Source organism: Sylvia atricapilla, chromosome 17, assembly GCF_009819655.1.
Source record: "Sylvia atricapilla isolate bSylAtr1 chromosome 17, bSylAtr1.pri, whole genome shotgun sequence".
Lineage (NCBI taxonomy): Eukaryota > Metazoa > Chordata > Aves > Passeriformes > Sylviidae > Sylvia > Sylvia atricapilla.
Genome location: NC_089156.1, coordinates 10,486,595 through 10,513,441, shown reverse-complemented (window position 1 = coordinate 10,513,441; position 26,847 = coordinate 10,486,595). Strand labels below are relative to the sequence as shown.

General features: G+C 52.7%; 2 protein-coding genes across 3 annotated transcripts; one reads left to right on the top strand and one right to left on the bottom strand.

Annotated features, from left to right (window-relative positions):
• Nucleotides 1-293: 293 nt before the first annotated feature.
• On the bottom strand, nucleotides 294-14,158 carry BRAP (BRCA1 associated protein). Of its 2 annotated transcripts, XM_066331610.1 has the most exons (12): nucleotides 13,981-14,157; nucleotides 13,667-13,825; nucleotides 12,974-13,175; nucleotides 12,015-12,204; nucleotides 10,492-10,605; nucleotides 9,908-10,056; nucleotides 8,157-8,232; nucleotides 7,517-7,655; nucleotides 7,077-7,186; nucleotides 5,444-5,533; nucleotides 3,541-3,644; nucleotides 294-2,530 (listed from the first exon to the last, which is right to left on the bottom strand). In XM_066331610.1, exons 1-12 carry the CDS (start codon nucleotides 14,060-14,062, stop codon nucleotides 2,170-2,172), a joined length of 1,776 nt encoding a protein of 591 aa, XP_066187707.1. In that variant the 5' UTR covers nucleotides 14,063-14,157; the 3' UTR covers nucleotides 294-2,169. The 2 variants fall into 2 exon arrangements, with proteins under 2 accessions (XP_066187707.1, XP_066187708.1); XM_066331611.1 differs by lacking the exon at nucleotides 3,541-3,644 and having other exon boundaries at nucleotides 2,173-2,530; nucleotides 13,981-14,158.
• Nucleotides 14,156-25,870, top strand: ACAD10 (acyl-CoA dehydrogenase family member 10). The gene is made up of 15 exons (XM_066331609.1): nucleotides 14,156-14,240; nucleotides 14,867-15,086; nucleotides 15,808-15,956; nucleotides 16,505-16,699; nucleotides 17,867-18,025; nucleotides 18,739-18,898; nucleotides 19,278-19,419; nucleotides 19,713-19,781; nucleotides 20,463-20,644; nucleotides 21,195-21,345; nucleotides 22,260-22,405; nucleotides 22,864-23,037; nucleotides 23,430-23,782; nucleotides 25,175-25,234; nucleotides 25,465-25,870. The coding sequence occupies exons 2-15, from the start codon at nucleotides 14,930-14,932 to the stop codon at nucleotides 25,540-25,542; spliced, it is 2,175 nt and encodes a 724-aa protein (XP_066187706.1). The 5' UTR covers nucleotides 14,156-14,240; nucleotides 14,867-14,929; the 3' UTR covers nucleotides 25,543-25,870.
• Nucleotides 25,871-26,847: the final 977 nt, after the last annotated feature.

The window sequence follows — 26,847 nt, the reverse complement described above, 5'->3', positions numbered from 1 at the left end:
CTGTCACCTGGGATGATTCAAGGAGAAGCTGGAGGGGACTCGAGGACTGAGAGTTATTTGGTTTAATGCAAAACATTCTACAATTCTTGTTTTTTTCTGCACAAGCTGCCCAGTGATAACTGCCCAGCCTTATCTGCTCCTATCAGCTCAGCTGAGCCCAACTTCCCCAGCCCAAAGAAGACCAAGAGCTCAGTTAGACAGCTTTGCCTTTGAGTTAAGAACTATCAGAGTTCCAAAATAACCTCCTCCCTCCCCTCCACTGGAACACACACAGAGAAAGAACTGCACACTGGTTTAATTTTCCATCACATTTTTTGAAAATGAATTCCAAGATACAGTACAGCATCTTTAGTGTTCTACACAAAGCAAGCCTTCAGCAAAAGGTCAGAGGATCTTAATGGTGTAAAAATATATCTTAAATAAAATAGTTTCTCTAGGAGAGCAAGCCGTGCTGTACATCTCGAGGTCCTTAGAGTCATTTACAGAAGGCAGAGGCCTGGTAGTACAGTCCACACACTGGAAAAGTGAGTGTACATTCCTGCTACAAAGTCAGAAAAGGTCCAAATTCCAGGTGGTGGGGGCAGATCTCCAAACCCAAGCAGGGGATGCCCAGAGTGCACTAACAGCCCTGTAATTCCAGTGAGGAAGCTCAACTCTCTCTGTCCATGCAGCCAGGGAGGGGATGAGATCCACCCACCTTCCTGGGGTCATTCCAGGGACTGGGACTTGTCCCTTGCAATGGGCCAAAAAAAGAACAACTTCTAGCAATAAAGGACTGGCTGTTTCATGCCTGTGTTCCAGGCTGGACCTGCTCAGCCAGAGCTGTTTCAGCGTTCCAAACTAAGGTCATGATTGTTCCAACAAGGACCAGGATCATCCTGTGGTCTGGAAAGACAACTGAGGACTCCCCTGCCATTTTTAACAGAAGATCAGCCTTTAAATGCTCTGATTCTGAGCACAACAGCAACCAGGACAGTCGCTTCTCCAGGGAAAAACTTCCCACCCCAGAGCATTGCATCTCAGATTCTAAGTGAAAACAAACAAAAAACCCAAACCAAAGCAGATTTGTGCACAAAATTCCCTTCCAGGACCTGTGTCCCTTTGGGGCAAGTCACATGGAAGCTTTGCCAGCTGAGGTTGTGGATAGTGCCACATTTTGGTGAGCACAGGAACTGGAAACAAGAGCTGCAGCTCCTGGTGAGGATCCAGTGAAGGGACACCAGCAGCTCCGGGGATGTGGGAAGAGTTTGGAAAAGGTTGTGCTTGTCCCTCTCCTCACCTGACTGCGAGAACAGCTCTGGAGCTTACACCAACACTCCCAGTGCAGCTCAGGCAGGGGACACACATGGACCCTGCTCCAGGAGCACCGGAATGCTGGGAATGTGTTCCCCAACTCACAGATGACTCTACTTAATTTGTAGAAATACCTATAAAATAACATTAAAAAGCATCCAGAACACAAAACTTCCACCCTTTCTGCCTCACAGGCAGCACAGCAAACACTGGCCTCTCAAAGGCCACCTTTAAAATGAAGAGAGATCAGAGAAAAGTCCCTTAAAGCCTTAAAATTTCCAGACTATTGGTCTTTAGGACTTGCCTGGTTTCTTACACCACTAAGATGGTTTATTTTCCACACCTCACTCCTTTTTCTTTCCAAACTACAGTTCTACTCCTGCACAGGCAGTTCTGCAGTGTGTCAGGACTGCACATACAAAAAAGGAGATGTATATAACCTAATTTACACTGTTTATTAAATAACTTCTTAATTGAGAATACTTTTAATCCAGGAGAAGAACTGGAGAAGCCTTACACACCGGGCTGAGCCTACTCTACAGCATCCCTGCAGGGAATGGGATGTTGGACATGGACACCCTCCCCCACCCCAAAAACACTCTCCAAGAAAGTCAAATGCATGACAGGAGGGGCTCTGAAAAGGAGGGAAGGCAAAATGGTCACCAAGATCTGCCTAGAAACAGCTAAATAGTGCAGTGAAATGCTTTTAAATACCACAGACACCTCCACTGACTGGCAGCCAGTTTTATGAGCAGCTCTGGAGACAATTTCTAGCTGAGCTTTAGTGAGCTGGGTGTTTCCAGCCTGAGTCCCCAGGTGAGTCTGGCCTGCTGCTGGCACGGCCAGTTCCAGGGTGCGAGCAGAGAATTCCTGTTCTCATTTCCCTCTCTTGCCACGGCCTCTCCTGGAGGAAGGTTTGCCCGTGCCTGCCGTGGAGGAGCTGGCAGAAGATGCCACTGCAATGTTGATCTGTCCTTCCTGAATCTCCTGGCGGGTCTCAGCTGGGAGGTGGTTGATTTTCTGTTGTGTCTCCAGGTAGAACATGACATCCCTCAGCTGCTCCTGGATCTCGGAGATCTGCAGGTCTTTCTGCTCACAGGTTTCCTTTAACACCCTCTCCTCCTCCTTCAGTTTGTTCTGCAGCAAGGCCTGGTTTGCTCGCAAGCACTTGTTCAGTTCCTGCTCCTCCTTCAGCTCGTTGGAGAGTTTTGCCACTTTGTTGTTCAGCTGGGAACACCTTGGAGAGAGAAGCACGAGTCAGGAACAGCAGCAACTGCCCACCCAGAGCAAACACAGCCTTTTCACTGGATAACTGACCCCCAGCCCACCAACCCCACCTGGAATGTGGTTTTCCAGCAAAGATGGGCAAGGGGAGGCAATAGAAGAAGACTCTGAAATCCCCCCCAGGTCAGGCAATTCCATCTCATGCCAAATGCCAACAGCACAGGGAACAGGCAGGATGTGTCTGGGAGATGGAACTGACCTTGGACCCACACCTGCAGCTTTTGGAATGGGTGCCAAAAAGGGCACAGGGATTACAAGGGACCCCGAGAGAGCTGAGGGCAGTCAGGGGCCTCCTGCCACACTACAAGACCCTCAAAATACCATTTCATTGGGAAGGAAGATGCTCCCACAAGGGTTACAGCCTTGTGATACACAGACAGGGCTTCCTGCTCCCAACAACTCTGCTTTTGCCCTGGCAGTTTGCTGGCACCTTGCTCTGCCTTTTTTCATGCAGGAATGGGAGCTGCAAGGGGCCTGTGCTCCCTTCCTCCAGGCCATGGGCTGGGAGGAACAGGGACACCACAGTCCCACCTAAAGATTGCATGGATCCACCATTCCCAGGCTTGACATCTTCCCTTCAGGCACTTCCCAAGATCTGTATGTTCCTCTGTGCTGGGTGATGCTTCTGCTGAGCTGCCTTTCATCCCTTTGGATGCACCCACCAAGGGCAGAACAGGCTGGCATCTCCCCCAGAGCAGAGAGAAGAAGGATCCCTGAATGCTAAACACGCAGAGTGTGTTTTGGAGCTCAGGGCCCCAAAGCTGTGCTCACTCAGACACTTCCCATTTGTGAACACCTACAGGAACCAGAGCTTTTTTTAAAGCAAGCCATGTTCTCAGTATTGCAGCTTAAACAGCTGAAAATTGCCCAGGAATAGCAGGGTTTTTTTTTTTTTTCCTTTTTGGATGTCAGTGCACGGTGTTTTAATGGCTGCATGGAACTGAACCTGGCAGCGGTACCCACTTCCTCTCCACTGACTGCTTTTCTTTGAGCAAGTCATTGAGCCGCTGTTCCAGACTGTCACACTTCTCAATGGTCTCTTTAAATTTGGTCTTCATGTTGTTAATCTGTAAAAACAAACACAGGGGCATTTCCAACAGCTCAAAGTCCGCTGCCCTTTCATCAGGACGCTCAGTTTTCCAAAAGTGTTCCTAGACTTTGACCAGTTCCTCTGCCCAGGTAAGGGAAGCTTGGAGCCAAGGGTTTGTTCTGGTGAGGACCCCCCGTGTTCCCCTCAGATCCCAGACAAGGAGCCACGTTGCCGTGGAAGCTGCTCCCACAGAACAGCAACTCCGGCTGCAGATCCGTGCCAGGCACTGCCAAAAGCTGCAGCAGCTCTTTAACTTCTTCCTGCCTGCATCCAGCGTTCCCTTTGGCCGCTCTCTCGTGGTTCTGGATCCATCAGCAGACTCTGATTTCCACCTCAAGGCATTACAAGGTCGGGTTTTTGCTCATTTTGAGCTAAACCTCAGAGAATGAGTGTGAAGATGAACAGGGGCTGACTCAGCAGTGCTGCCATAAGGCACTGACCCACTGACACCAATATCTCCCTCACACAAACACAAACATCCCCTGGCCATGGCTTTCCTCTTCCCTCTGCTGCCCCATTCCAGCTGCTGCTCCTGGAGAAAGCCAAGCTCTCCTCCTTCTCCTCCAGGTGTCCAACCTCCAGCTTGAGACTTACAGGAAATTTAGTGTTAGGAATTCTTGTTTCCCTTCTGTTGGTGCCTCCAGCACACCCACATGCAGTGGGGCAGGAAAAGAAAATAATGGAAAATGCTTTGCTTGGGGAGCAGTGTCTGGACAAAAGTCAGTGTCAGCACATGTGGATGCAGAGTAGGTGTGAAGCCCTCCACTCCTAATCAGGGAAGGTTTGTGCAATTGATGGTTAATTTGGGGAAGTAGCCTGAGCACTGGTAATGGAATACACTGCATGGTGGCACCGATCCAGACACGACTTACATGGAGCAAGTGCCATGGATAAAATGACTTGGATCTTTAAATGTGAAACCGTGTTTGGGGCAGGGATCAGAGTGATTTAATTTTAAGGCTGCTTTGAGGATTGTGTCTCCTGGCCACTTGCAAGATGATTTTTAATATTTATTTTCCTTTTATAGGGCTCTCCATAAGATTCCTGGGACTGATCTTTAGGACAAGGTCGATGACCACCACTTCAAAGGTCACAATTTCTATTTTTACTTAATTGCAGACACTTAAATGGTTAATTAGAAGTCCTGAAGAAAGTTAAGGTCTTAATTCTAAACCCTGACTCACTTTAAACCTGGTTGAAAGGATCTATGTAGAGTGAAAAAGCAGCAGAATATCCTCCCAGGATTTTTCCTGGTGACATTTTGAAGCAGTCCTGCCTGCAGGATGCTTTATAGGAGGAGACTCTGAACTTTTCCCAAAGGGTGATGAGGAGAGAGAGAGGGGATCAAAAAGAAAGGGCAAATCAATATGCATTTGGAGCAGAGAGACAGTTCCACCTTCTGCAGCCGAGCAAATTAAAGTCATATTGTCTCTGCTCCACCAACATTCCCAGGAGATCCGTGTCGGAGAGACGGATGGCTCCAGGATCCTGCAGCACCACGCGCTGCCTTCCACCACTGCTGCATTTCCCCAGCAGCACGTTTAAATCAAGCTGCAATCTCTGTGGCAATCTACCTGCTTCTGCACCACTGAGCAGCAAATTGCTCCCTGGGAGCAGCCAGATAAGGGACAGATCCATCTTGGAGCCAATTCTCCCAGCTGGGAGCGGAGCAGGCTGCGGCAGGCGGTGCCCAGGCTGAGCCAGGGATCCAGCAGCTCCTTCTTCTCTCATTGAACAGGGCCAGGAGCCCTCCCACAGGCCCAGGGCAGAGCTCACCTCTTCAGCTGTGTCCTTCTCGATCCGCACAATCTTGTTTTCCCAATAGATCCGCTGGGATTCCAGCTGGCTCGTCAGCAAATAGGAATACTACAAACACAGAGACACACAGCAGTCAGGGTGGCCCTGCTGGTAAAGGAGCCCTAAGGGGTTCCAATCCACAAGTCAATTTAACCAGATGAAATCAGGAGGTCCTGGACACACATCCCAGCTGCAGATCCACCTGATGGTTTTCACCAGTTTGATTTCCCAAACAAATATTTATTTTTTTTTAATTAAGGAAAGCCTTTACTGCACAAGGATCAATTAAGTAGAAGTATCAAGCCAAGAATTTTTTAAGGAGATGACAGGTTTTTCATGGGAATAGCAATAAATGTCTACAGGAAAGTGAAGCATCACCCATCTCTGTCCTGAGAGTCTGAGATTCCAAAGGTTGAGGGGAAGAGTTCCCATCCACAACCAAAACTCCAGTGCAGTAGGATCAGTGCACATATCCAGCTTTCCTGTAAGATTTCTGGGAAAGCACCCTCAGGTCTCTTCCTGAGTAATTCCCAATTACTCTTCTCCAACATGTATGGCCCATTCCAATGTCATTTTGGTATCTGACCAAGGATCTGTGCCCTACATCCCTTTTTCTTCCTTTTCAGTTCTGCAAATGAGTCACAAGAAGGTTGAAAAAGGTGATTACTCCTTTTCATCAGGCTAATAAGCATCAAATTAGGCATTCACTAGAGAATTAAACATGCACAGAGCCTTGATCACTCTCAGTAATTTCCGAGTGCCAAAACACTCTGCCAAATTCATTCTCTCTTCAATCTTTCAATCTCGTAAGAAAGAGAGATCTTGCATGCTTTAAGCAATCACCTCACAGAAAAAAAAGGTTAAAATTAGCTGTTTTAGCATCTAAGTGTTATTCAGAAAATTCACTGAAAAGCAACCAAATATTTATGTGAGCAATGAGCTCCTCCAGTCTGGTCTCTGTGGGCTGTTCCTCCTCACAAACCCTCGTGTCTAATGCGGCTGAAATCGTGCTGCAGTGGCTGCTCAGTGAAGCAGGGATTTCCAGCTCCTCTCCTTTAGTTACCAGAGGAGAAGCTGGGCAACAGGTACAAAAAGTAAATAAATCATTATCTGTTCAAGAGAACAGAACAGAGCTGGCATCAGGCTGTCAGCTCTCTGTGCTCGCCAAGGTGAGCACACGGCTGTGGGATTCCTGCATCCTTTTTCAGTTTGGGAGCTAAACTACCCAAACTGACAGTTCCACACAGATCCTGCCTCTGAACCCAGGCCACAGATCCACTAGGAAGGGTCTGGGGAGTGACTCAGACCCACTTCTCCCTCCAGTGCCCCTGTTTGCAGCAGCACAAGCAGCTCCTCTTCAATCACCAGTGACCACAGGACGACACTGCAGCCAGCTCACTGCGCTGCATCGGCTCTGCAGAGCCAGGGAGAGGCTTAGAAAAAAAAATTAAAGAGGAAAAAAAAAGCAGTAAACCCATCCTGCTCCTGCCTGGAGACAATTTCCTCCAGGCTGGGAGCAGATCTGCTGCCTCAGCTGATGGGATTGAGCCGTGGTCCTGGCGGGGTTGGAAACACTTCCACAGCACAGATTCCAACAAGTGAAAATATTTACCTCTAATTGTAAGGCATCAATTTTCTCCTCCTGGCACATATCCCCCTCACACTCGTACTGAACTAGCTTCCCATCAGTTTTGCTTGCCACCAGCCGATGGACATAGTTGTCTGGGGAGAGAAAAATCGAGAAAATCAGATCTGAGGAACCCCAATCATGGATTAAATCCCCCAGACCCTGCCCCTCGGCGAGGCACAAAGCCAACACCACGTGGATTTCTTCTTTAGCAGATTCCTCCCAGCCAACTTCTGGCAGGTGGAAAATAGATGGAAAAGGGCAAATTGATGGAGAAGGAGTAACAAACATTCCAGGGACGCCCCGGTTGGTGACAGAGTCACCTCCTCCCTCCTCCAGCTCCAGGAAGCTGCTGTTAGAGCAGGGATTAGCCCAGCAGCACCCCGTCCATGCCCAGCCCCGGAGGGTGCCCCGGGCAGGCTCACCCCCGGCGTAGTCCCAGACGCGGTGGTTGGTGAGCTGCATGGCGTACGTGTGCTGCGTCTCCTCAAAGTGCTTGTAGGCGTGGCGGCTGACGTAGCGCCCGCAGCCGATGTGCCCGCAGATCAGACAGATCCACAGGTTCTGCAACACAAAGGCACCTCTGGGGGGGCAGCTCTGGGGGGCAGCAGCACCCACAGACAGCGTGACCCACGCCAGTCACACCCTCTGGAAGGAGCGGTGTTCGCTTTCCCGCTCGCCCTCCTCAGCTGGAAGGCCAAGGAGAAGGGGGTCCCTGCCCATCAAAGGCAGTTACACCCCTGCAGGGGCTGGATAAATCCCACCCAGATGGGAGAGTGGCCTTGGCTAAGGAATGAGGGATCTCAGCAAGCTCTGGAGGGCACAGACTGGTTTAGCTCCCTGCTGTCACACAGTTCTTTCTAAGAATCACAGAGATTCGTCAGAACAGGACAGCTGTGAGGTAGCATCTCTTCCCAGCACTGATGCAACTCAAAAGGAAAGCTTGATACCCCAACTGGCTGGTAAAACCAGCCCAAAATCAGCCTGAGAATTAAGCCCCAAAGCAACCCAAGCAGCTGTGCTGTCAGATCTAGGCCAGATCTCACCTTCCACCCACCTACTTACTTCTTGAACTCCACACTCAAAACACTTGTTCTCTTCCACAGGCTCTGGAGTCTGGCAGTACCTGCACACAGGGCACCTGGAGGGCAACAAGAATGTCATGAGACACAGGGAGCAACAACTTCACATCCCAGTCGTTGAAAAGAGAGCCAGAGAGCTCCAGGGAAATGCCTGCAGGATGTTCCCTGTATCACCCTTCAGCTCACATTTACCCCACCCGAATTCATTCCATGGACTGAACAGGGCATTGGAGCTACACACTGCTTGGGACAGCCAAGTGACACTCTGCAAACATCCCTCAGTCCTTAAAACAACCCTGAGGAGATGCTTCAATCCCATCCCAACCTAAAGGATTCAATCTCAGCTTTCCTAGGAAGAACATCCTGTCCCTTTTGGATCTACCAAAGATCCAGATCTTTCATCTCTTCTGGAACTCCCTTGGTGCTGCCACAAAGACAGAACACCCCAGACCAGAAGGCAGCTGGGTCCAGCCCTGGAGCAGCAGCAGCAGCTCAGCTCAGGAATGGATAACTGAGGCTGCTGCCAGGGCTGTTTATGTATTTTTCATTAGCTGCTGAGCAAGCCTCAGAAATCTCCCAGGCAAGAGACAACTGGGCTGCAGTCAGTTCCGAGTCAAATTCAGGCACCTGCAGCCTCCGTGGTGCCCAAGCAAGGAGAACAGGGGTTTTCCTTTGTCATTTCTTCTGGCTGGGAGCATAAGTTCTGCTAAAATTGTATATTCCATATTTTAGGGCTATTTGAAATCTCTCTCCTGTGCTGACTACGCCCCACTGCCCCAAATTTCCACTGGCTTGGATTTATGGAGCACAGCAGCCCATCAGCCTGCACAGCTCCAAATCTCATTCATCTCACTGAGTTCTGTTACTCTGGCTTAGGAGTGACAGATCACAGAGAGCTAGTCTTCCTCACATTCCATCAGAGAATCCAGGAATGGGGAAAGCAGGGATGGAGCAGCCATAGGGAGGATCTGCACCTCCTGCTGCAGTGTCTGTGCCTGCCTGAGGTGCAGCAAAGTGTCCAGAGGAATGGCAAACACTCCCAGCTGACAGCAGCACTTGGGGGCTCCGGGCACGCAAAAATCCCACTCCACAGGGATTTGGGAAGCTGGGAGCACCAAGAGGAACAGCTGCTTTAAGGATAGGCACAGGTCCAGCCTGCCCAGTGCCATGGAGGGTCTCCCTGTACCAGGGACACGACTCCCCATCACTCACCTGGAACAACAGGAGCTTCCCCTGCCTGATCTACTGAGCCATCTTGTCATCATCCCTTCTTCCCCTGCCCTCCCCTTCCCAGTGTGCCCCTGCACACCTGCTCCTCCTCCCCTCCCAGCATCCAGGTGGAGAGAAAGCTCCCCACAAGGCCCCTCAGCTCCAGGCAGGAGCAGATCCATCTGCAATGCCAAGGAAGGGCCTGTCCAAGCTGCCAAGGCTGAGTGAAACGGGCTGTGTGTGCAGCCAGGCCTGTTTAGCCCAGCACTTTTCTCTTAGAGTATTTTGAAATAATCAGCATTCCTCCACAACTGCCTCCCTGCCTCAGCAGCGAGGCCCTGGGGAATCACTGTTCAATTACTTTTGGCAGGGAGATTTCTCTCTGGGAGCCCCTTAATGGGAAAAACTGAGCATTAGGACTTGCAGTAAATTCCTGCCCCCACAGTGACGAGCAGAGCTTTGTCAGCACAACCCCCAGCACTCCACGCAGGGCCTCAGAGGTGGAAATAAAGCCCAGGCTCTCACGTGGTGTCCTCCCAGCGCTGCAGGCACTGGCTGTGGAAGCTGTGGTTGCACAGCGTGGTGAGGATCCCATTCACAGACTCGTCCATCCTCTCCAGGCACACGGTGCACTTGGGCAGCTCTGTCAGGTCCATCACGGGCAGGCTGGCCCCCTGCAAGCAGCAAGCACAGAGAATGTGCTCAGCACCTTCCCATCATTAGCAATTAACTCCAACTCCCCATCACTGCTGGCACCAGGCTTCAAAACCGTGACACAGGAACGCTGTGAGGCCACACGGTGGTTGGGAATTTAGTGCAAAGATAAAAAAGTGATCCCCAACATTCCAAGGACCACAGCCAGGGCTCAGGGAAGGGGCTGCACCTGCAACCAGCCCCACTGTGCTCTGTGGCTTCCCTAAATTACAACCCAAGGCAGGTTCAGGTCACAAAGTCTATGGAGTCACCACACAAACTCTTCCAAGGACCACTGGAATGGGAAATGGAGTTGGGCATGATGTATTAAGGCATTTTTGCTGCAAAATTCTGAAGATAATCCTGTTAAAACCTTCTGAAGTGCAGGGAGAAAAAAAAAAACAAACCAAACTTACATCTTCTGACTTGAAGACTTCAGCCCTTTCCACATACACGAGCTGGCAAACGTCCTCCTCGATGGAGTTGAACTGCCGCCCATTGCAGGCCATGTAGAAACTGTCTGCATCAGCCTGGGCACAGAGCAGGGGAAATTGGTTACAAACAGAGAAATCCCAGCTCACCCAACCGAGGGAGAGGAGGAGAAACCTCCCATCTCCTCCCTTCTTCCCTGGAACACCAGAGGAGGGGTTTCAGCCAGCTCCAGGCTCTGCATTTTGGCATCACCTCTGGAAGACACAAGTGAAGTTCAGGGCAGTGACACCACGCTGACATTGGAGCATTGAGCAGGAACTGGGGACTCCCCTCCAGCACCTGTTTTACCCTTTGTCAGCAATTTCAGTGCATTAGCAAAGCAAATTTGGTCTCTGCTAAAATGTAAGAGGGCCACGTTGCAGGCTGGTGTCAGGGACAGGAGCAAGAGTTGAACTGTGGGAGAGAATCCACTCACCACCCACAGTCCAGGCACCTTCCAGGGCAAGAGAGGCAGAACTGCCCCAAACCCTGCCAAATCCATCATCCCTTTTCCCCCAAACTCTTTCTCCACAAGCACCACACTGGACTGAGGGAATCAGCTGAATGCCACGTTCCCATTCTCCTGCTGGTTCCAGGCAGGAGCATAAAGAACCTGGAGATTTGTTTTGCTACCTGCAGGCACAGCCATTAGCAGAGCTAATGGGAGCTCAGGGAATTGCCTGAGGAACAGGAATTTCAGAGTGAACTGAGCAAAAGTTTAGGGATTTGCAGCAAGGCTATTAGTTTGCTGCAATATTAGTTTAGCACTAAATATCTGCCTGAGTAATTTAATGCAACAAAAGATATAAAACCATCTTTATAATTACTGCAGTTAGCACAAAGCTCACACAAATCCTCCATTGGCACAAAGGGCTTGGAGAAATCTCTCAGGCAGAATTCACAGCTGGGGGAAATCTCTCCCTGAACCCCCCCAAAAAATCCTGTGCAGCTGGGAGAAGAGGATGTCCAAGCAAAAGGGTCCACACAGGAACCTGAGGGAGGAATTTAAAGCTGCCCAGTTCAAGGGGCCTGAAGAAGCAAACTGTGTTATCACGGTATCAATTCACCCCCAGGCTCTCAGACTGAGGGGCTCTGTCCTGTCCACACTGGCAGTGAGACCACCCCAAGAAAAGCAGGAAAAGTCTTCCTTAAAACAAAGGCAGCTCCCCTGGCTGGGTCTTTTCTCTTCAGCACAGCACAAGACTCTGAACAAGCAGAGAGATAGCAGAGAACTCTGTAAATGGACTAATCTTTGAAAAAATATCTTGCCAAAAGAAAAGGACAACCAGAACGTGGCATCCCCTGCTTCCAGGTGTGGGACTAACCTCAGCAGCCCTGGGAATTCTCTGGGAGAGAGGACAAGGGCCATTTCTCCACAGGTCTCAGGGTTGCCCAGTGAGGCCACCCAACCCTCCTGAACAGTGACTCTGCTCATTCCTGCAGCCAAGGAACGCCAGAAGCATCTCACCTGGGAGCTGAACTTGATGAGCACCATGTACTGGTTGGGGGTGGAGTCTCTGATGATCTTCATGTGCTCGATCACGTCGTAGAAGGAGGCCACAAACTTCATGAGGTCGTGGCTGGTCATGGTGGCGGGGACGGTGAGGATGCAGAGCATGGCACTGCGCCGCACGTCCTCCTTCAGGGATGTCATCTTGCTGGGGACACAGCAGGGACACACAGCTGCACCTCAGCTCCCACAGGAGGACAGCAGGACACAGCTGGACACGCAGCTCCAACCACACGGTCACAGCAACTCTGCTGTCAAACTTTAAACCTCTTTTGTCACAGTGAGGGGCTGTGGCGAGTGACCAACAGGGATCCTTTAGCCAAGGATTAACCTGGGCAGCTCCAAGAACAATGGCATTGCCAGGAATAGTTTGACACCTGTTTTGCTATAAAAACAGCTGAAGTTGGCAAGCCCCAGAAGTGCAGCACTATTCCTAGAATAACTGAGCAATGTTTGTTACTATTCCCAGTGCCCATTTGGTGGCTCCTGGTGGCTTTTGGGAAGACCTGAAATGGGAATTCTCACACAATTGTAGGGGAGTGGTGTGGAATTGTAACCCCTGGAATACAGGATGAGACCTCCTGACTCACACAGCTTTCCAGGCTCGTCACCAAGGCCACAAAGATCAGGATTTAATTGTGGGATCCTTTGGAAGGCTGCTTTCAAATGTCTTTTTTGTTGTTTTTTTTTTTTTGAATCTGTGTTTGTCTTACACTCTCACAAGCCCTCAGCAAACCCAGTGTCACCCACAGCTGAGGCCAGGCCAGCCCCAAGCTCCACCACTAACACCAGTCACTCTCTGCATTCCCAGGACCGAGTCACCCTTCCTGTTTGTCCCCACTCAGGAGCCACAGCCCCAGGGTGGCCAACTCACCCTCCCATTCCCACCTGAGCTCCCATTAACCAGGAATGCTTACTTTGTTTTGTACAGATGCATAATTCCATGAACGATTTCAACCGAGGGGTTCCCACTGAAGAAGGAAATCTGGTCTGGGAGCTGTTTGGAAGGCGAGTCTGGAGCAGCCTCACACTCCTTGCTTTGATCCTCCTGTTTAGTTTTGTCCTCAGCTGAAGCAGCCTCCGATGATTTTCTTCCTTCCATGGCAGCTTTTGTTTCATCTTTCACAAAGGCAAAGTTTCCCCGTTACAGAGGGGAAGGGACCACAGGGATGACCCAGGACAGCTCCTGGCCCAGCACAGACCCCAAACAACCCCAGCCTGTCCAAACTCTCCTGGAGCTCTGGCAGCCTCGGGGTCAGTGCCCAGCACCCTCTGGGGAAGAGCCTTTTCCTGAGATCCAGCCTGACACAGCTCCAGCCCTTCCCTGGGGCCTGTCGCTGCTCCCAGAGATCGGGGCTGCCCCTCGGGAAGAAGCTGTGGATCGGGATGAGCTCAGTAGGAAGCGCACCAGGAATAACCAGCTCTGCCACCCGCATCCCAACTCACATTCCTCAACTTCTCTGCTTGTTTTCCAAACTGCAGGGCCGACCCCGGACCCCACAATACCCGCCCCCCCGCCCCGCCTGGCCGGTGACAGCACCGGGACAACGTCCCCACCACGGGGCCGCCACCGGTGACCCCAAACCGCCCCCGCCGCCCCCCGCCGGTACCTGCCCGCGGCTGGATGGTCTCGATGATCACGTCGGTCATCTCCCTGCGGCCCAGGTGCTGGTGCAGGATGGCCGCCCGCTCCCCGGGGCCCTTCCCCTCCAGGCAGGCGGGCACGGCGGCGGGGACCGCGCCGGTGCTCTCCGCTGCCATGTCCGGAGCTGCGGGGACAAAGCGGGCGTTGGCACGGGGCGTCGGGCGCGAAGCCCCGGGACCGGCAGCACCGGGACGGCCCCCGCCGGCAGCTGCGCGGTGCGGAGCGGGCCCGGCCGCGCTGCCCCGCGCCCCGCCCGTGCCTCCGGCGGGGGGAACCCACCGGCCGCGCTGTAGGCGAAGCCCGCGGGCAGCGGGGAGGTCCCGGCCAGCTCCAGCCGGATCACGACCAGGGACACGCTCATGAGCTCCGCGGGGCCGCCGCCGACCGGGACCGGGACCGGCGCCGCTTCCGCCTCCCGCACCTTTCCCCTCTGACCCCGTGACGTCACGGCGCGGTGACGTAGCAGGCGGCGCGGCGGCGGCGGCGGCAGCGCGCGGGGGGCTGCGAGGGGCGGCCGCTGCCTCTCGCGAGAGCTCGAGGTAGGTTCTCGCGAGAGCGGGAGCCTTGCCCAGTGCCGGGCCGGGAGGTGTGAGGGAGCCCGAGGTCTCTGAGGGGGCGAGACCCGGGGGTCATCGAGTGCGGCCCTCACCCATCCCCACCTTGTCAGTCCTTGGACGGCCTCCAAGGATGGGGGTCCACCACCTCCCTGGGCAGTTCCAATCCCTGAGCACCCTTAACATGAAGGAATTCCTCCTGATGTCCAACCTGGACCTCCCCTAGCACACCTTGAGACCGTTTCACCTTGTTGTGATCCTTGTTCTCTGGGAGCAGAGCCCGACCCTCACATGGCTGCAGTCCCTGATTATGATTAGTAATTAGTGTGTGTGAGTGATGAGTGATCCCATTGTCCCCAGCACTTGAAGGGATGTGGACCCTGTGTAAAGCCCCATCAGGGGTCCCTGGTTTCGCTGGGACACTTCAGTGGCTGCCCAGGGTGGAGTCACCATCCCTGGAAGTGTTCAGAGTGTGGGGAGAGGTGGCCCTTGGCCGTAGGGTTTGGTGGATCTGGAGAGGTTGGACTTGATGATCTTGGAGGTCTCCTCCAACATTAACAATTCCATGATTCTGTGGGCATAAATAAACACTTTCCCCTATAATTCTACAGCTCTCTCCAGCCTCTCTCCCTGGCTGAGGTGTGAGTTTTCCTGCCCCTCCCGTGGTTCCCAGCATGTACCTGAGGAGCGCTGCCCGTGCCCAGAGCCTTCTGTGTGCCGGGATCCGGCGGCTGCTGCTGCTCCAGCAGCAATCCAGAGGGCTCTCTTATAAAGCCGTGATCTTTGAGGAGAGCGGGGTGCTGCTCCCAGCCCCTCACAGGACAGCCACAGGTGTGTATTCCCATTCCTGATCCCACAGAATCACAGAATGTCCTGAGCTGGGAGGGACCCACGAGGATCATCAGCCCAGCTCCTGGCCCTGCACAGACACCCCAGCAATCCTTACCCTGTCCCTGGCAGCGCTGTCCAAAGGCTCCTGGAGCTCTGGCAGCCTTGAGGCCATGCCCATTCCCTGGGGAGCCTGGGCAGTGCCTTCTCCCTCTGGGGAAGAACCTTCCTCTGATATTTCAGCCTAACTGAGCCCTGACACAGCTCCAGCTGTTATTTTGATCTGATCCCTGGTCACCAGAGCTCCTGTGCATGGAGAGAAGTTAAATTTCAGGTGCCTTTTTCAGCTATCTCTGGTTCTGGGGAGAGGCCCAAGAACTTGTGATGGTGAGACCTGTTGTGTCATCAAAAGTCACAGAAGTAACAAACAGTGACCACCCTGAACCCCTCTGGTAACAAAACTGTCCTGTAGTGCCACCACCTGATCCCACCCAAGGCTGGTGCAGTCCTTCAGCAGCTTTAGGAATTCTCCACACTGACAACAGTGATGAGGTGCTGCAGTTCCTGGAATGCCCAAACTCTTCCCCCTGTGCTTGGCCAATCACCCCAGCCCAGCACATCATTCTCACAGTGCTGGGCCATGTATTGACCTCAGAGGGATTCCAAGCTGATTTCCCAGTTCAGCTGATGCTCTTTCCTGGCTTCCCTACTGTTCTCCATGCAGACTGGGAGGCCCGGAGCTGCATTCCAGCCGGCACTATCCAGCAAGCTGCACTGTCTGGAGGGGAGAACAGCCTCTCCCTTCAGTATTCCAGAGGAGAGCTGACAGCTGTGGAGTTCCTGCAGGAATTGGGACAGCAGTGCTTTGAGATTGTAAGCCAACTCTCCCCTGCTTTCCTTGTGCTTCCTGACTGCATGGAAATAGGTCCAGTGAGGAAAGTGGAGCTATAAAAATAAATTTTTTGGTTGAAGGGTCTGGATTTTCCATCTAGGAAGCACTGCTGTCAGAGCAGGGCAGATTTTCACCATTATCCTCGTTCCTGAGCAGGGCAGGCACATTAGTTTTCCTTAATTTCCTATTGGAATAAGTACTTTTTAAACATCTCAGTCTAAAATACAGATTCCTTTCCTGCCTGCTGAGCTGTCAGTATCTGTCCCTGACCTGCCTTGATCCCGTGGCAGGCACAGTCCCAGTGAATTCTCTTTCCCAAAATCAGCCCTTTACCTCTGCAGTAGAATTAGGAATGTGAGAACATTTATTTGGGCAAAGCAATTCAGCTGAGAGATTCTCTGCCCATCTTCTACTGCCAAAAGAAGCAGGACAGCAAGATAAGATGATCAGGCAACCTGCCTACCCAACCACTTTTATTTTCACCCCATTTCTGGCCCATTATCACTCTTGGGGTTTCTGTATTTCTCAGGCAAATGTCCGTGTTCCAGTGCACTCCTTTCTCTGGGATTTAATCCGAAATGAGATGATAAAACAGCTCCCCATAATGGCAGAAGCAGCTCAGTGTATCCGGGCAGAAGGGCTTAAGACAGCTCTGCTGAGCCACAACTTGTGCCTGGGGGATGGAGGGAAATTCCTGCCCCTGGACCAACAGCACTTTGATGTGGTGAGTCTGGAGAGATCCCAAATGGGGCTCTGTTCCTCCGCCTGTAAAAGCAGCAACTGAAAGTTTTTTTAAGTGCAGGTAGCAGATGAGCAGCAGCACAGTTTGGTTGACATCAGCCTGGGAAAACATTTCCTGACACAATTCCTTGTAGGCACTTGGAGAGGGGCTGAGTGACATTTGCAAATGCACTGCAAAGTGCCCACACAACCACGAGTCTCTGTGTAACAGGCACAGGCAGCGATGGAGATAAAGGGCTTGGGAGCTGGAACACCAGACTAGAAATAAATGTTATTATTCAGTGCCCTGCCTGCTTTAAAAACAAACAAAAAAATAGCTTTAAAAGAGTTAGGACTCTTCAAAGAGTCCTTGTACTACAAAAACCCACTGCCCCAACATGCTGACCTGTGTGAGATGAGGAGCAGATGCTTTCCCAGCAGAATCTCCTTTCCCAACACACTTCACCTTTGCAGAGGTGACACAGATTAGCCATGAACCTCAAGGGTCCAGTACCCATGGCCTCTCTGGTGTGTCCTGAAACAGGAGCAAGAGCCCTGCACAGCAATCAGTGGGGGAAAAATAATTGAATGTGGATTTCCATTAGCATTGGCCTTATATCCATCCAATAGATTCATTGCTGTTCCTGGAGTGTTACCAGAGCAGGGAAATGGCTGCTGGGATTGATCATGGTTGTGAGGGCAGTGGGAGTGTTCAGACACTGAGTCAATGCTTTTTTGATTCAGATTTTAGGTGGATGGTATGGTCAACACAGCTGTTGTGGAGGTGGCTTTGGGGTGGCCGGTGGGTGCAGTGGTCAGGACGCTGCTTTTCCAGAGCCTTTGGAAGGTGCTGCCATCCAAAGCTTCCTTGGACAGCACTGAAGAACTGGTCTGTGACACCCAGTGAGTCTCCCACATTGGGACATCTCATTGGACATCTTCCATCCCAGGACAGGCTGATCCTGTTTGGCTGATTTGAGCTGAGGAGCCACGGCCAAAGCAGTTGGCGCCCACGCAGTCCCTGGAACCACGGCCCACCCCGCTCCACGTCCTTTATTTCTCATGTTAATTAGACCAGTCTCTTTCCCACCCTCCCATCTCCATTTCCAGCACTGCCCAGATGTTTGTGGTCACAGCAGGCTCATGCATAATCCATCTGTTGTTGCTCTAGGTGGTTGAATCACAGCAGGAAGGGATGCCCAGGCCAAATCCTGGGATCTACAAGGTGTGCTTGGAGCGCCTGGGTGTCCAGCCCCAGGAATCCATCCTGCTGGACAGCAGCAGCCAGAACCTGAGGGCAGCAGCCCAACTTGGCATGAAAACAGTGAAGGTACAAAATGACACAGCCAGGGCAGGATCTGGGGATGGATTTGGGGTCCAGAAGGTGTTTGGTTTGAATGGCTCAGGATGTTCAAGTGGCAGTGGCCAACTCTTGCCAAGCTTTTTGTTCCAACCTGTGCTTGTCCCTGCAGGATGTGGTGGGGTTAAAGCAGGGATAACTGGCTCTCTGGGCTGTTTCATTCGTGGCTCCAAACCCTGTGTAACCTCAGGGTCTTCTCCTTCCTATTATTCTGTTCCCTACTGGAGAAAAGCCCCATCCTTATGGTTGAGACAACTGCACCAGAAAATGAGCCCCAGTTAACGAGTTCCCAGAAGGTCTGAGGCCTCATGGATGAGTCAGCTGGGGACTGACAGGTTACCCCCGGGCTTTGGGGTCAGTGAACACAGGAGTTTTACTTTGGGGACCATTGGGGAAAGGACAGGAGTGGCACTGGTGGGAAGAGTGACCTCCACTCCCCTGGACTGCACACAGGGAATTCCAGCTCTTATCCCAGCCCAAGCTCATATTGCCTGTGCCACCACAGGTCTTTCCAGGGCAGAGTGAAGGTGGGAAGCTCTGTGTTGGCAGTGAATGATCCATGAATTCCTGTGTGTCAGTGGATCAGTGCTGATGGACTCACAGATAATGCAGAGCTCTCTCTTTCCCAGGAATTTTTGTCTTGTAGCTGTCACCCAGTGCTACTCTCTCCCTCCTGGTTTCAGGTTGATGATCCAGAAGCAGCACTCAAAGAGCTGGAAACCCATCTGAGATTTCCTTTGCAAGGGTTTGTTCCCTATACTCATTCAGTGAGACCAGGCATGGAAATCCCAAAAGATCGTCTGCAAAAGTACTTTGAAGATGTTCTTGGTGCCCACACAACAGGTATTTGCTGTGGGTTTGGCCCTTCCATCAGAAAACCTGGGTATTCTGGAGCTATTGGCTTTTTCCACATGACATAGGGATTGAAAAATAATATTAAAGAAAGACTCATAATCTCCAAGCTAACAGCACAGCCATTCCAGTTGCAGTGATCCATCACATTCCTAGAAATAAGAAACAATGTTTTAGGACTTCCTCATTTTTGGAGGGCTTGAGCACAAGTTGCCCAAGAGATGCCAGGAATACTCCTGTCCTGTGAGGCATCTGTGAACTACTGCCATGTTCCCCAGGGGTTTGGGACACAGAGTGAGATCTGAGGCCGAGGAGCAAGAAGGGGATGGAAAACCTGGAGAAGTGCTGACCATCTGCTCCCAACTCCCAGCTCCACTGGAGTTACGGCAGTTTGACCATGGAGAGTCCACCCGGAGCTATTTGGTGAAGTTTGGAGGTCAATTGCTGGTGCTGAAGAAGGAGGAGGAGCCTCCCGATGGCCTCTCGGGCCATTCTGTATCAAGGGAATACAGGTGAGGAAGGTCCTGCTGTGCCAGAGGAGCTGCCTCAGCACCAGAGGAGCAGGACACGTGGGGAGGATCGTTTATGACCTCCAGAGTGTCATAAACAGCATCACATTGTTTTCCAGTGTGTGGGACAGGTCTGGGAGCTCTGAGCCACGGGAAGATGTGGGTGTGCTCCTTTCACCTCCCCCCAGCTACATTATTTTAGTGTATTTAAAACTGAGCACAGTGATGTGGTGTGTCTGCTTCCAACACCGCAGTTCCAGGACTGATTCCCTCGTGCCTCTCTCCCTCCCTGGCAGGGTCCTGAAGGCTCTGGCTGAGGCTGGTGTTCCTGTGCCCCCTGTGCTTGCTCTCTGCGAGGACAGAAGGTAACCCTGTCCCTCAGCTTTCACTCTGTGCTTGACAGCTGCAGCCAGGTTCCCCCAAAGATGAGGAGAGAAGGAACCAGAGCTCACAAAATGCTCTGATCTAATGAACATTTGTGCAGTGTGGGGCTGGTGGAGCCTCTAGAAGTTCAAATGACAGAATCACTTTTATTCAGCTTGGTTTAGGTGTGTCCCATTTTAGCAATTAATCCAAAAGCTCTCTTTGAAAGGCAGCTCTAAAGCAATATTGTAGGGCTTCCCACTGACTTAGAGTGCTCAGGTTTGCAATAAAGAAAGGATTTTTCCAACTGCCAGACCTCAGGCAGCAATGATAGCAGCAAATTTATGATGGGACATCCCTGAGGCCTGCAGCCTGCTCAGATCTCTGCTGGCTGCAGGAATCAGTCTCTGTGTGCTCAGTGCTCTTGGTGTTTGTGAGCAGCCTGGCAGCCCAGCTCACACCCACTGCAGGGAGCAGGGGAACAGCTGGAGCCTGGCTCCAAGCTCAGCTTCCTGGGGCTGGAGGGGCCAGGGCTGAGCATGCCACAGGCAGCCTGAGAAGGGCTCCAGCGAGCACCCAGGTGCTGCTCTTCACTTCCCCATGCAGGTCCGAGGTGCAGGTGAGATTTGGGGAGTAGTAGCAGGATTGACCTCAGCCCCACTGGTCCCAATTTGGTTCCCCAGCATCCTTGGCTCTCCTTTCTACCTGCTGGAGCACTGTGCTGGCCACATCCACCACGCCGTGTCGCTGCCCGCGGTGCCGCCGCGCCGGCGCCGGGCCTGGTATGGGGCCATGGCAAATGTCCTGGCCAGGATCCACAGCCTGGACCTCGGAGCTGCCAAGCTGCAGGACCTCGGGGAGCACGGTGAGAGGAGCCTCTGGAGCCTTTCTTCTCCTGTCTGTCAGCATTTCAAGGGATAGGCAGGATGGACCAAACTGGGGGCGAGTGGGAAAGGGAAGATGAGCAGTCCAGAGTCTGAAGCCCCAGGTGTGGTGGGAGGGTGTGAAGAGCTCTTCAAATCCAGTGTTCCCATGAGTTCCCAAAGTTCTCCTACCTCCCAGAGCTTCCTGCCATTTTTGTTGCCATCTCTGCCCACTGTGGGTACAGGAGTAAATTCTTTGCTGCCATCTCTGACAAACCTCCCCAAACATCCCCTCCAGTCCCTCTGCAGAGATAGCTCAGCTTCCTGGAGCTGGTGGAGAAGTTACATTTTTGTTCAGGATTGGATTATTTCTACATGAATATTAAATCCAGTGCCCAGTTAGGAATGTATGAGACCCCTGGAAATTGCAATTAATTCTTGGAGCTTAAATCAGGGCTCTGGACTGAGATCTGCTTGGCTGTTTGACATTTTCTGTGTCCCTTTTGGAGCCTTTTTGTACCTTTCCTGGGAGCCTCTGTTCCTCTGTTCCAGGAAATTACATCCAGCAGCAGTTTGAGTTCTGGACAAAGCAGTATCGAGCTGTGGAAACTCACCTTATCCCAGCGATGGAGAGGCTCATCCAGTGGCTGCCTCTGCATTTTCCTGAATCCCAGAAGACAACAGTGGTGCACGGTGATTTCAGGTACTGCCCTGGAGCACATCCCAGGCAGGAAACAAGCACTGAGTGTAAAATGACCCACAAACTCCAAAAGGTGCTGATTGGGCTGGGGCAGCAGCTTCAGAGCAGCCCAAAAGCTGGGGTTTGGGTCAGGGTCAGCATCCTCAGGGAATGAGATTGAGTTTCTTCATCCAGCAGCTGCAAATGCTGCTCTAATACTGGAGGATCATCAGCTCTTCCTGCAATACTCAGGAATCAGCCCTGGTGCTTCTTGCCAGTGGTGTTGGGTGCTGGAAGAGTTTGGGTGGGAACCTGCCAGTGTTCCAGGTGAAGTCCTGCAGGAGTGGGGTGGCTGGGACAGAGGAGAGGGACACTGTGGTGCTTCTGTGATGCTAGAGCTCAACTCCTGGATCCTGCCAGGGCTGTGGGGCTGCAGTGGCAGCTCTGGACCAAGGGTCCTTTCCCGAGGTTCCAGGAGCTCTCAGCACTGTGGCAGGATCACTGCCTGCTCTGGTCGTCCCCTAGTGGGCTCCTGGCCTCTCATGGGGCTCACACTGGTGAGGGCTGTGCATGATCTACAGCACATGGCAGGAGCTCTGTGCCTTTGAAATGAGCAGGAGATCCCCTGGACAAAGACTTGCCTGCTTCACTTTCTGGTTACCTTGTCCAGGAGCTTCTGCTGCTGATTTGAGGCTCTGAGTAACTTGGTTTTATTCTCCAAAGCACAGTTTAGTCCGTTATTAACCAGGGAGTTCAGTATTGAGTAACCTCCATCCTCTGCTTGCGGCAATTAATGTTTCACTCTGTGCTGCCTTCCAAAGGACCCAGCAATTTTTGAAGAGAGTGAAGAGCACTGAAAGCAGCACCTACTGCTGCTGAGCACTGGGACATTTCCCTCCTCTGGAGGCTTTTCTGATCTCTTTTTCCCTCTGATACAGGATGGACCACCTGGTCTTTCATCCAGACAGGCCAGAAGTCCTTGCTGTGCTGGGCTGGAAGTTTGCCACTCTAGGAGATCCCATGTGTGATTTGGCGAATAACTGTATGAGCTTCTTCCTGCCAGCCCACTTTGGTGCTCGCAGAGGTACAGAGGGGACACAGTCACCTTTGGCACACGCAGAGGAACCAGAGTTCAGAACAGACCAGCTCCTGCCCAAGCAGCTCAGCTGGCAGTGGGGCTCAGTGCAGATGGAAAGGGCTCTGGGTTTGCACTATTTCCCCTTCTCTTTTGGGTGGGAAAGTTGTGAAGCAGATCAGGAGCGGTTTGTGCACTAAGTTAAAAAGAAAAAGACAGAGTTAAATGGAGAGGTTCCATCATTTAGGAGGGATCTCTGTCAGTCACAGTTTCACCCTAACCAGGAGAACTGCCCCATGTGCATTTCAGGGCACGGGCTGGTGCAAACCCCAGAGTCCCATAAGGAGCCATGCAGGTCCTAGAGGGTGCAGGTGTCTCCATGGCTGTGCCACAAGGCTCACACCATCCCTAGGGAGCTCTGAGCTGCTCTGTCAGCTGACTCATTGTTACCTCTTTCCATCTTCCAGGCTTGAGGAAGTGTGACTTGGGGCACCTGGGAATTCCCACGGCAGAGGAGTATTCCCAGATGTACTGTGGCCTCATGGGAGTGGAGCGCCCAGTGAACTGGAATTTCTACCTGGCCTTTGCCTTTTTCCGCCTGGCTGTGGTGCTGCAGGGACGTCACCGTGGCTCCCTGGCAGGTGAGGACCCCAGCCAGGCCATCTGTGCCTGGTCCTGCCTGCTGTTTGTGCTGTGGGACCTTTCCTTTCCTGGGAGAACTGAGCAGAGGCCAAAGTTGGGAGCCCAGAGCTGTGTCCTACAGATGGAGCTCTCAGACCTTCCAGCTCAACCCCAGCCTTTGCCAAGGGACTCACAGGGAGGTGGTGAGAGCTCTCAGTGCTGTTTGTCTGCACACAGCAGGTGTGGCCTGGGAGCCTTTATCAGAATTAAATCTGATGTTATTTTCACATCCCTTAGAGAAGAGTTCCCCTGAGTCCTGCTGGGCTGGCCCAGAGGAGGGCACGTGATGCTGTTTGGGATGTGACTACGTAACACAGGCTCTTCCAAACAAGTCCTATTCTTTTGTCTCCAGGGAGGCCAGCTCCAGGTGACAGCAGCCCCAAGGATGCAGAGTTTGTGGCTGAGCTGGCTTGGGATTTTGCCATCAAAGAAGGATTCCGTGTGTTTGAGAGCCTCCCACCAGCAAAGCTGCTGGCACGACATTGCAGCACCTGGGCTGGGCAAGGGCCGTTCCTGGGCAGGAGTTACAGCACCTGGGCACGGCCTGGGGCAGCCCCTGTGCCCACAGTCCCCCTGCTCACTCCCCCCAGCAGCCTCCTGGGGATGGCCCAAGGTCTTTGCTGCAAGATGGAAAATACGGGAATCCAGTGGAGCTTTCCGAGTTCCCATTCCAGAGGGACGCCCTGTCCTCTGCCAGAACTGCAGGTGAGACATCTGTGCTGAAGCTGCTTTGCTGCACCTGCCCCAGGGTGGGGACTGTGGCTCTCCTGATCACGCCAGACACTTGGCACTCCTGGAGTCCAGTGGCTTGGAGGAAAAGGGCTGGGTTCATATGGCTGTAACAGGATTTGTATCCTGGGAAACAGTGATTTTGGAAGCTAGCCCTCTCTTCCAAGAGGAGCAGATTAACACCAGCCCAGCTGTGGTTGCTCGCCCAAGATCTGCCATCTGTGCTGATGGTGTGCCCAGAGCTTGGCTGGGCTTGGGCTTTTCAACTCTGCCAGTCCAGGAAGAAATGGTTGTTTCTTGCCTTTCCCTGTCCAGGGAAGCCTCACTCCTGTCTCCCTCTGGGAAAGGCTGAGTTAATTCCCTTCAGTGTCCCTCTGCTGCTCCCTTGGGAGGTCTCTCAGATAGGGCAGGGCGCTGCTTGCACCTCCCCAGCTTCCATTCACAGTGTGAGTGAAAGCAAACAGCCCCACCCTTGGGCTGCTAGCAAGATTATATTCTTAATTATTCTAGTAGCATTAACATATTCTAGTGGGTTACTTAACCTCCTTTCAGCTGCCAGAAAAATATCCAGGTGCCCTTCCAAAGTGTTTTCGTACGCTCTGGCAGAAACCAGCAAATGCCAGCATGTCAGAGTACTTGGCAGCTGATCCACTGAGAAGGTGGAAAGGGCAGGGAAGCAGCAGCTGTGGGCAATTTGGAGGTGCTGAGATGAGCAGATCTCCTTGCCCTTCCTCGAAACCTTCATCTTTGCCAAGTCTCCAAACATCAGGGTTGCCACACCCTTGCTGCTCCATGCCTTGGGCTTGTGGACATGCTGCTCCTGGTGTGTGACACCACAGAGCCCCCTCATCCCTGTCAGCTCCACATCCATCCCACTGCTCTTTCCCTTGGAGCCATCCCTGCACTGTCAGCCTTTGCTGTGGAACTGTGTTGTGAAAGCCAGGGGAGGAGTTTCGCTGCCTGCAACAGCAAGATAATGCAGAGGGCTGTTACACAGCCAAATATTCCCAGCCTGGAACTGCCACAGTGCTCCAGAGCTGGGCACAGCCAAGGGCAAGGGCAAGGCTGCCCCATGCCAGCTGGCACTGCCAGGGAGAGGTTCATCCCTGGGAGCTTGGCAGCCAGATGCCCTTGGCTGAGGCATTCCAGGCTGAGCTGGGCAGGATCTCAGCTGATCCTGCCTCATCCTACACCAGCAGACTTCATACACTGATCCCAAAGGTTGCCTGTCCCTGTGGGTCTCTGGGGAGATCCTCTCCAGAGGAGCAGAGGGAAGCTCAGTTTCTCCTTCTGAGCCGTGGCTGGCTGTCAGAGGGGGCAGCACCAGGGCCACCAGACCATCTGATGTGTCTCATCCTCCTCCCCCAGGCAGAAAGTGCCAGGACCAAGGCAGTGGTGCTGATGGCTGCCATGGATCAAGGCACCAAGGTGAGCAGATCCCTGACCCAAAAACACTGAGACCACTCCCTTCTGGGGTCTCCTCCACCCCACTGAAGTCTGGGGCCTGTGAGCATGAGGGGGGATTTGTCCTGTCTTCTGTGGGAGGTGTTTCCCCAGGGCTGGGTCCCCAGGGCATTTGGAAAGCTCTGGGACATTGCTGCCATCCTGGTCCTGCAGCCCTGTGTGCCCCCATGGGCTCTGCTCTCACTCTCCCACAGGTCCCTGGAGAAAAGCATCTTCACAATGCAGATCCCAGCCCAGCACTTCCCTTGGACCTGAGCTCCACGTCTGGCTGAGGGTCCCGAGGGGTTCATAGGACAGGACTCTCCAAACCAGAGCTGAGCCAGGAGCTGCAGCACTGGGAAACCTCAGACGGGGATCCAAACCAGCCACTCTGGCATGGGAGAGGCCATGCTAAGGGCAGCCTGTGAGCTTCTCAATTCCAGTGGTGTTTGGTGTTATCTGTGCTCAGTGCTTTTATTGTCTGGCTCAATATGAGGGGCAAGGTCCATCACTGGATCGTGAGGCTGCAGGAAGTCAGAACTGCAGCAGGGAGAGTTGGTTGGGAGTGACCTGGCTGGAGGTGCAAGACTTGGTTTTGGGAATAAAGAGAATGGACCAGCATGTCTCTCCTCCTTCAGCACATCTCTTTTCTTCAGCAAGCAACTTGCAGATGCTGGAAGAGTCTTTGGTAGTGGAAGGAACTGAATCCAGTCCTTGAATCTCTGGATTCAGAGGAGACTCTGAAGCTGAGGCAGTGCCTGCCCTGTGGAGCTGGGAGAAACTAGCAGGACTCCATGGTCCCATGAGTGCGGTGGAGTCTCTTTGGGGACCATGGAGGATGCAGATTGGATCAATGGGAGCTTTCAGTACTTTACAGAGGCCAGAGCAAGGGAAGAGGTGTGGGAACAACCCTGGTAACTTCATGAGCATGAGCAATTTATCCATTGTATTAATTAAGTATTAAAGTAATGGGTACGGTTCTTTGGATTCTCCTGTGAGGGTGCAGCCTCACAGCCCATCTGCCCAGGGTGGCCACCATCTCCCAGCCCTCAGGGGCACAAGGGTGCTGCAAGGAGCCCTGGGGGGCTGTGCTGGCTCTCAGCACAAGGACCATGAGCCTGTAGGGAAGCCGGTAATCTGAGCCTTGGATTCTCCCGAGCTCCAGGGTGAAATTCCACCTCATCCTCAGGCATTTGGCTCTGCTGTGGAAGGGGGAGGGAGCTGAGCCTGTATCTGCCCAGCCCAGACATTTGGGATGGTTTCCCAGCAGGCACCTGACTCCTGCACCTCTCACCTCCCTCAGGCTGGCTCCGGGGGCTGAGAGCCGGGTCTGCCCCGCAGGTTTTTAGTGCTGCTGGATCTGCCTCCAAGTCCCAGGGGAGGGAAGGGCTGCTCGAGAGCACCAAAAGCTTTATTTAACACAGGATTTAGTGCTCCGTGTCATGCGTTGTCCATGCTGGGATCAACAGAAGGCATAGAGAGGACACGCTTGAGGGCTTAGCCGGGTGCTGGAGCTCAGCTCTGTGCCCTGGGGATACCTTGGGCCGCTCCCTTTGGGAGACACGGGCACATCTCTGCAGGTAGAACAGGTCTGGCAT

Bases quoted from the DNA above. Each gene is read 5' to 3' on its own strand.
- BRAP (XM_066331610.1), bottom strand. From the start codon at position 14,062: ATGAGCGTGTCCCTGGTCGTGATCCGGCTGGAGCTGGCCGGGACCTCC. The intron at 13,176-13,666 runs GTACCGGCGGGG...CCTTTGTGAAAG, and splicing joins GACCATCCAGCCGCGGGCAG to ATGAAACAAAAGCTGCCATG. The intron at 3,645-5,443 runs GTGAGCTCTGCC...TTGTTTTTACAG, and splicing joins AGAAGGACACAGCTGAAGAG to ATTAACAACATGAAGACCAA.
- ACAD10 (XM_066331609.1), top strand. From the start codon at position 14,930: ATGTACCTGAGGAGCGCTGCCCGTGCCCAGAGCCTTCTGTGTGCCGGG. The intron at 15,087-15,807 runs GTGTGTATTCCC...TTCTCCATGCAG, and splicing joins CCCTCACAGGACAGCCACAG to ACTGGGAGGCCCGGAGCTGC. The intron at 19,420-19,712 runs GTGAGGAAGGTC...CCTCCCTGGCAG, and splicing joins TCTGTATCAAGGGAATACAG to GGTCCTGAAGGCTCTGGCTG.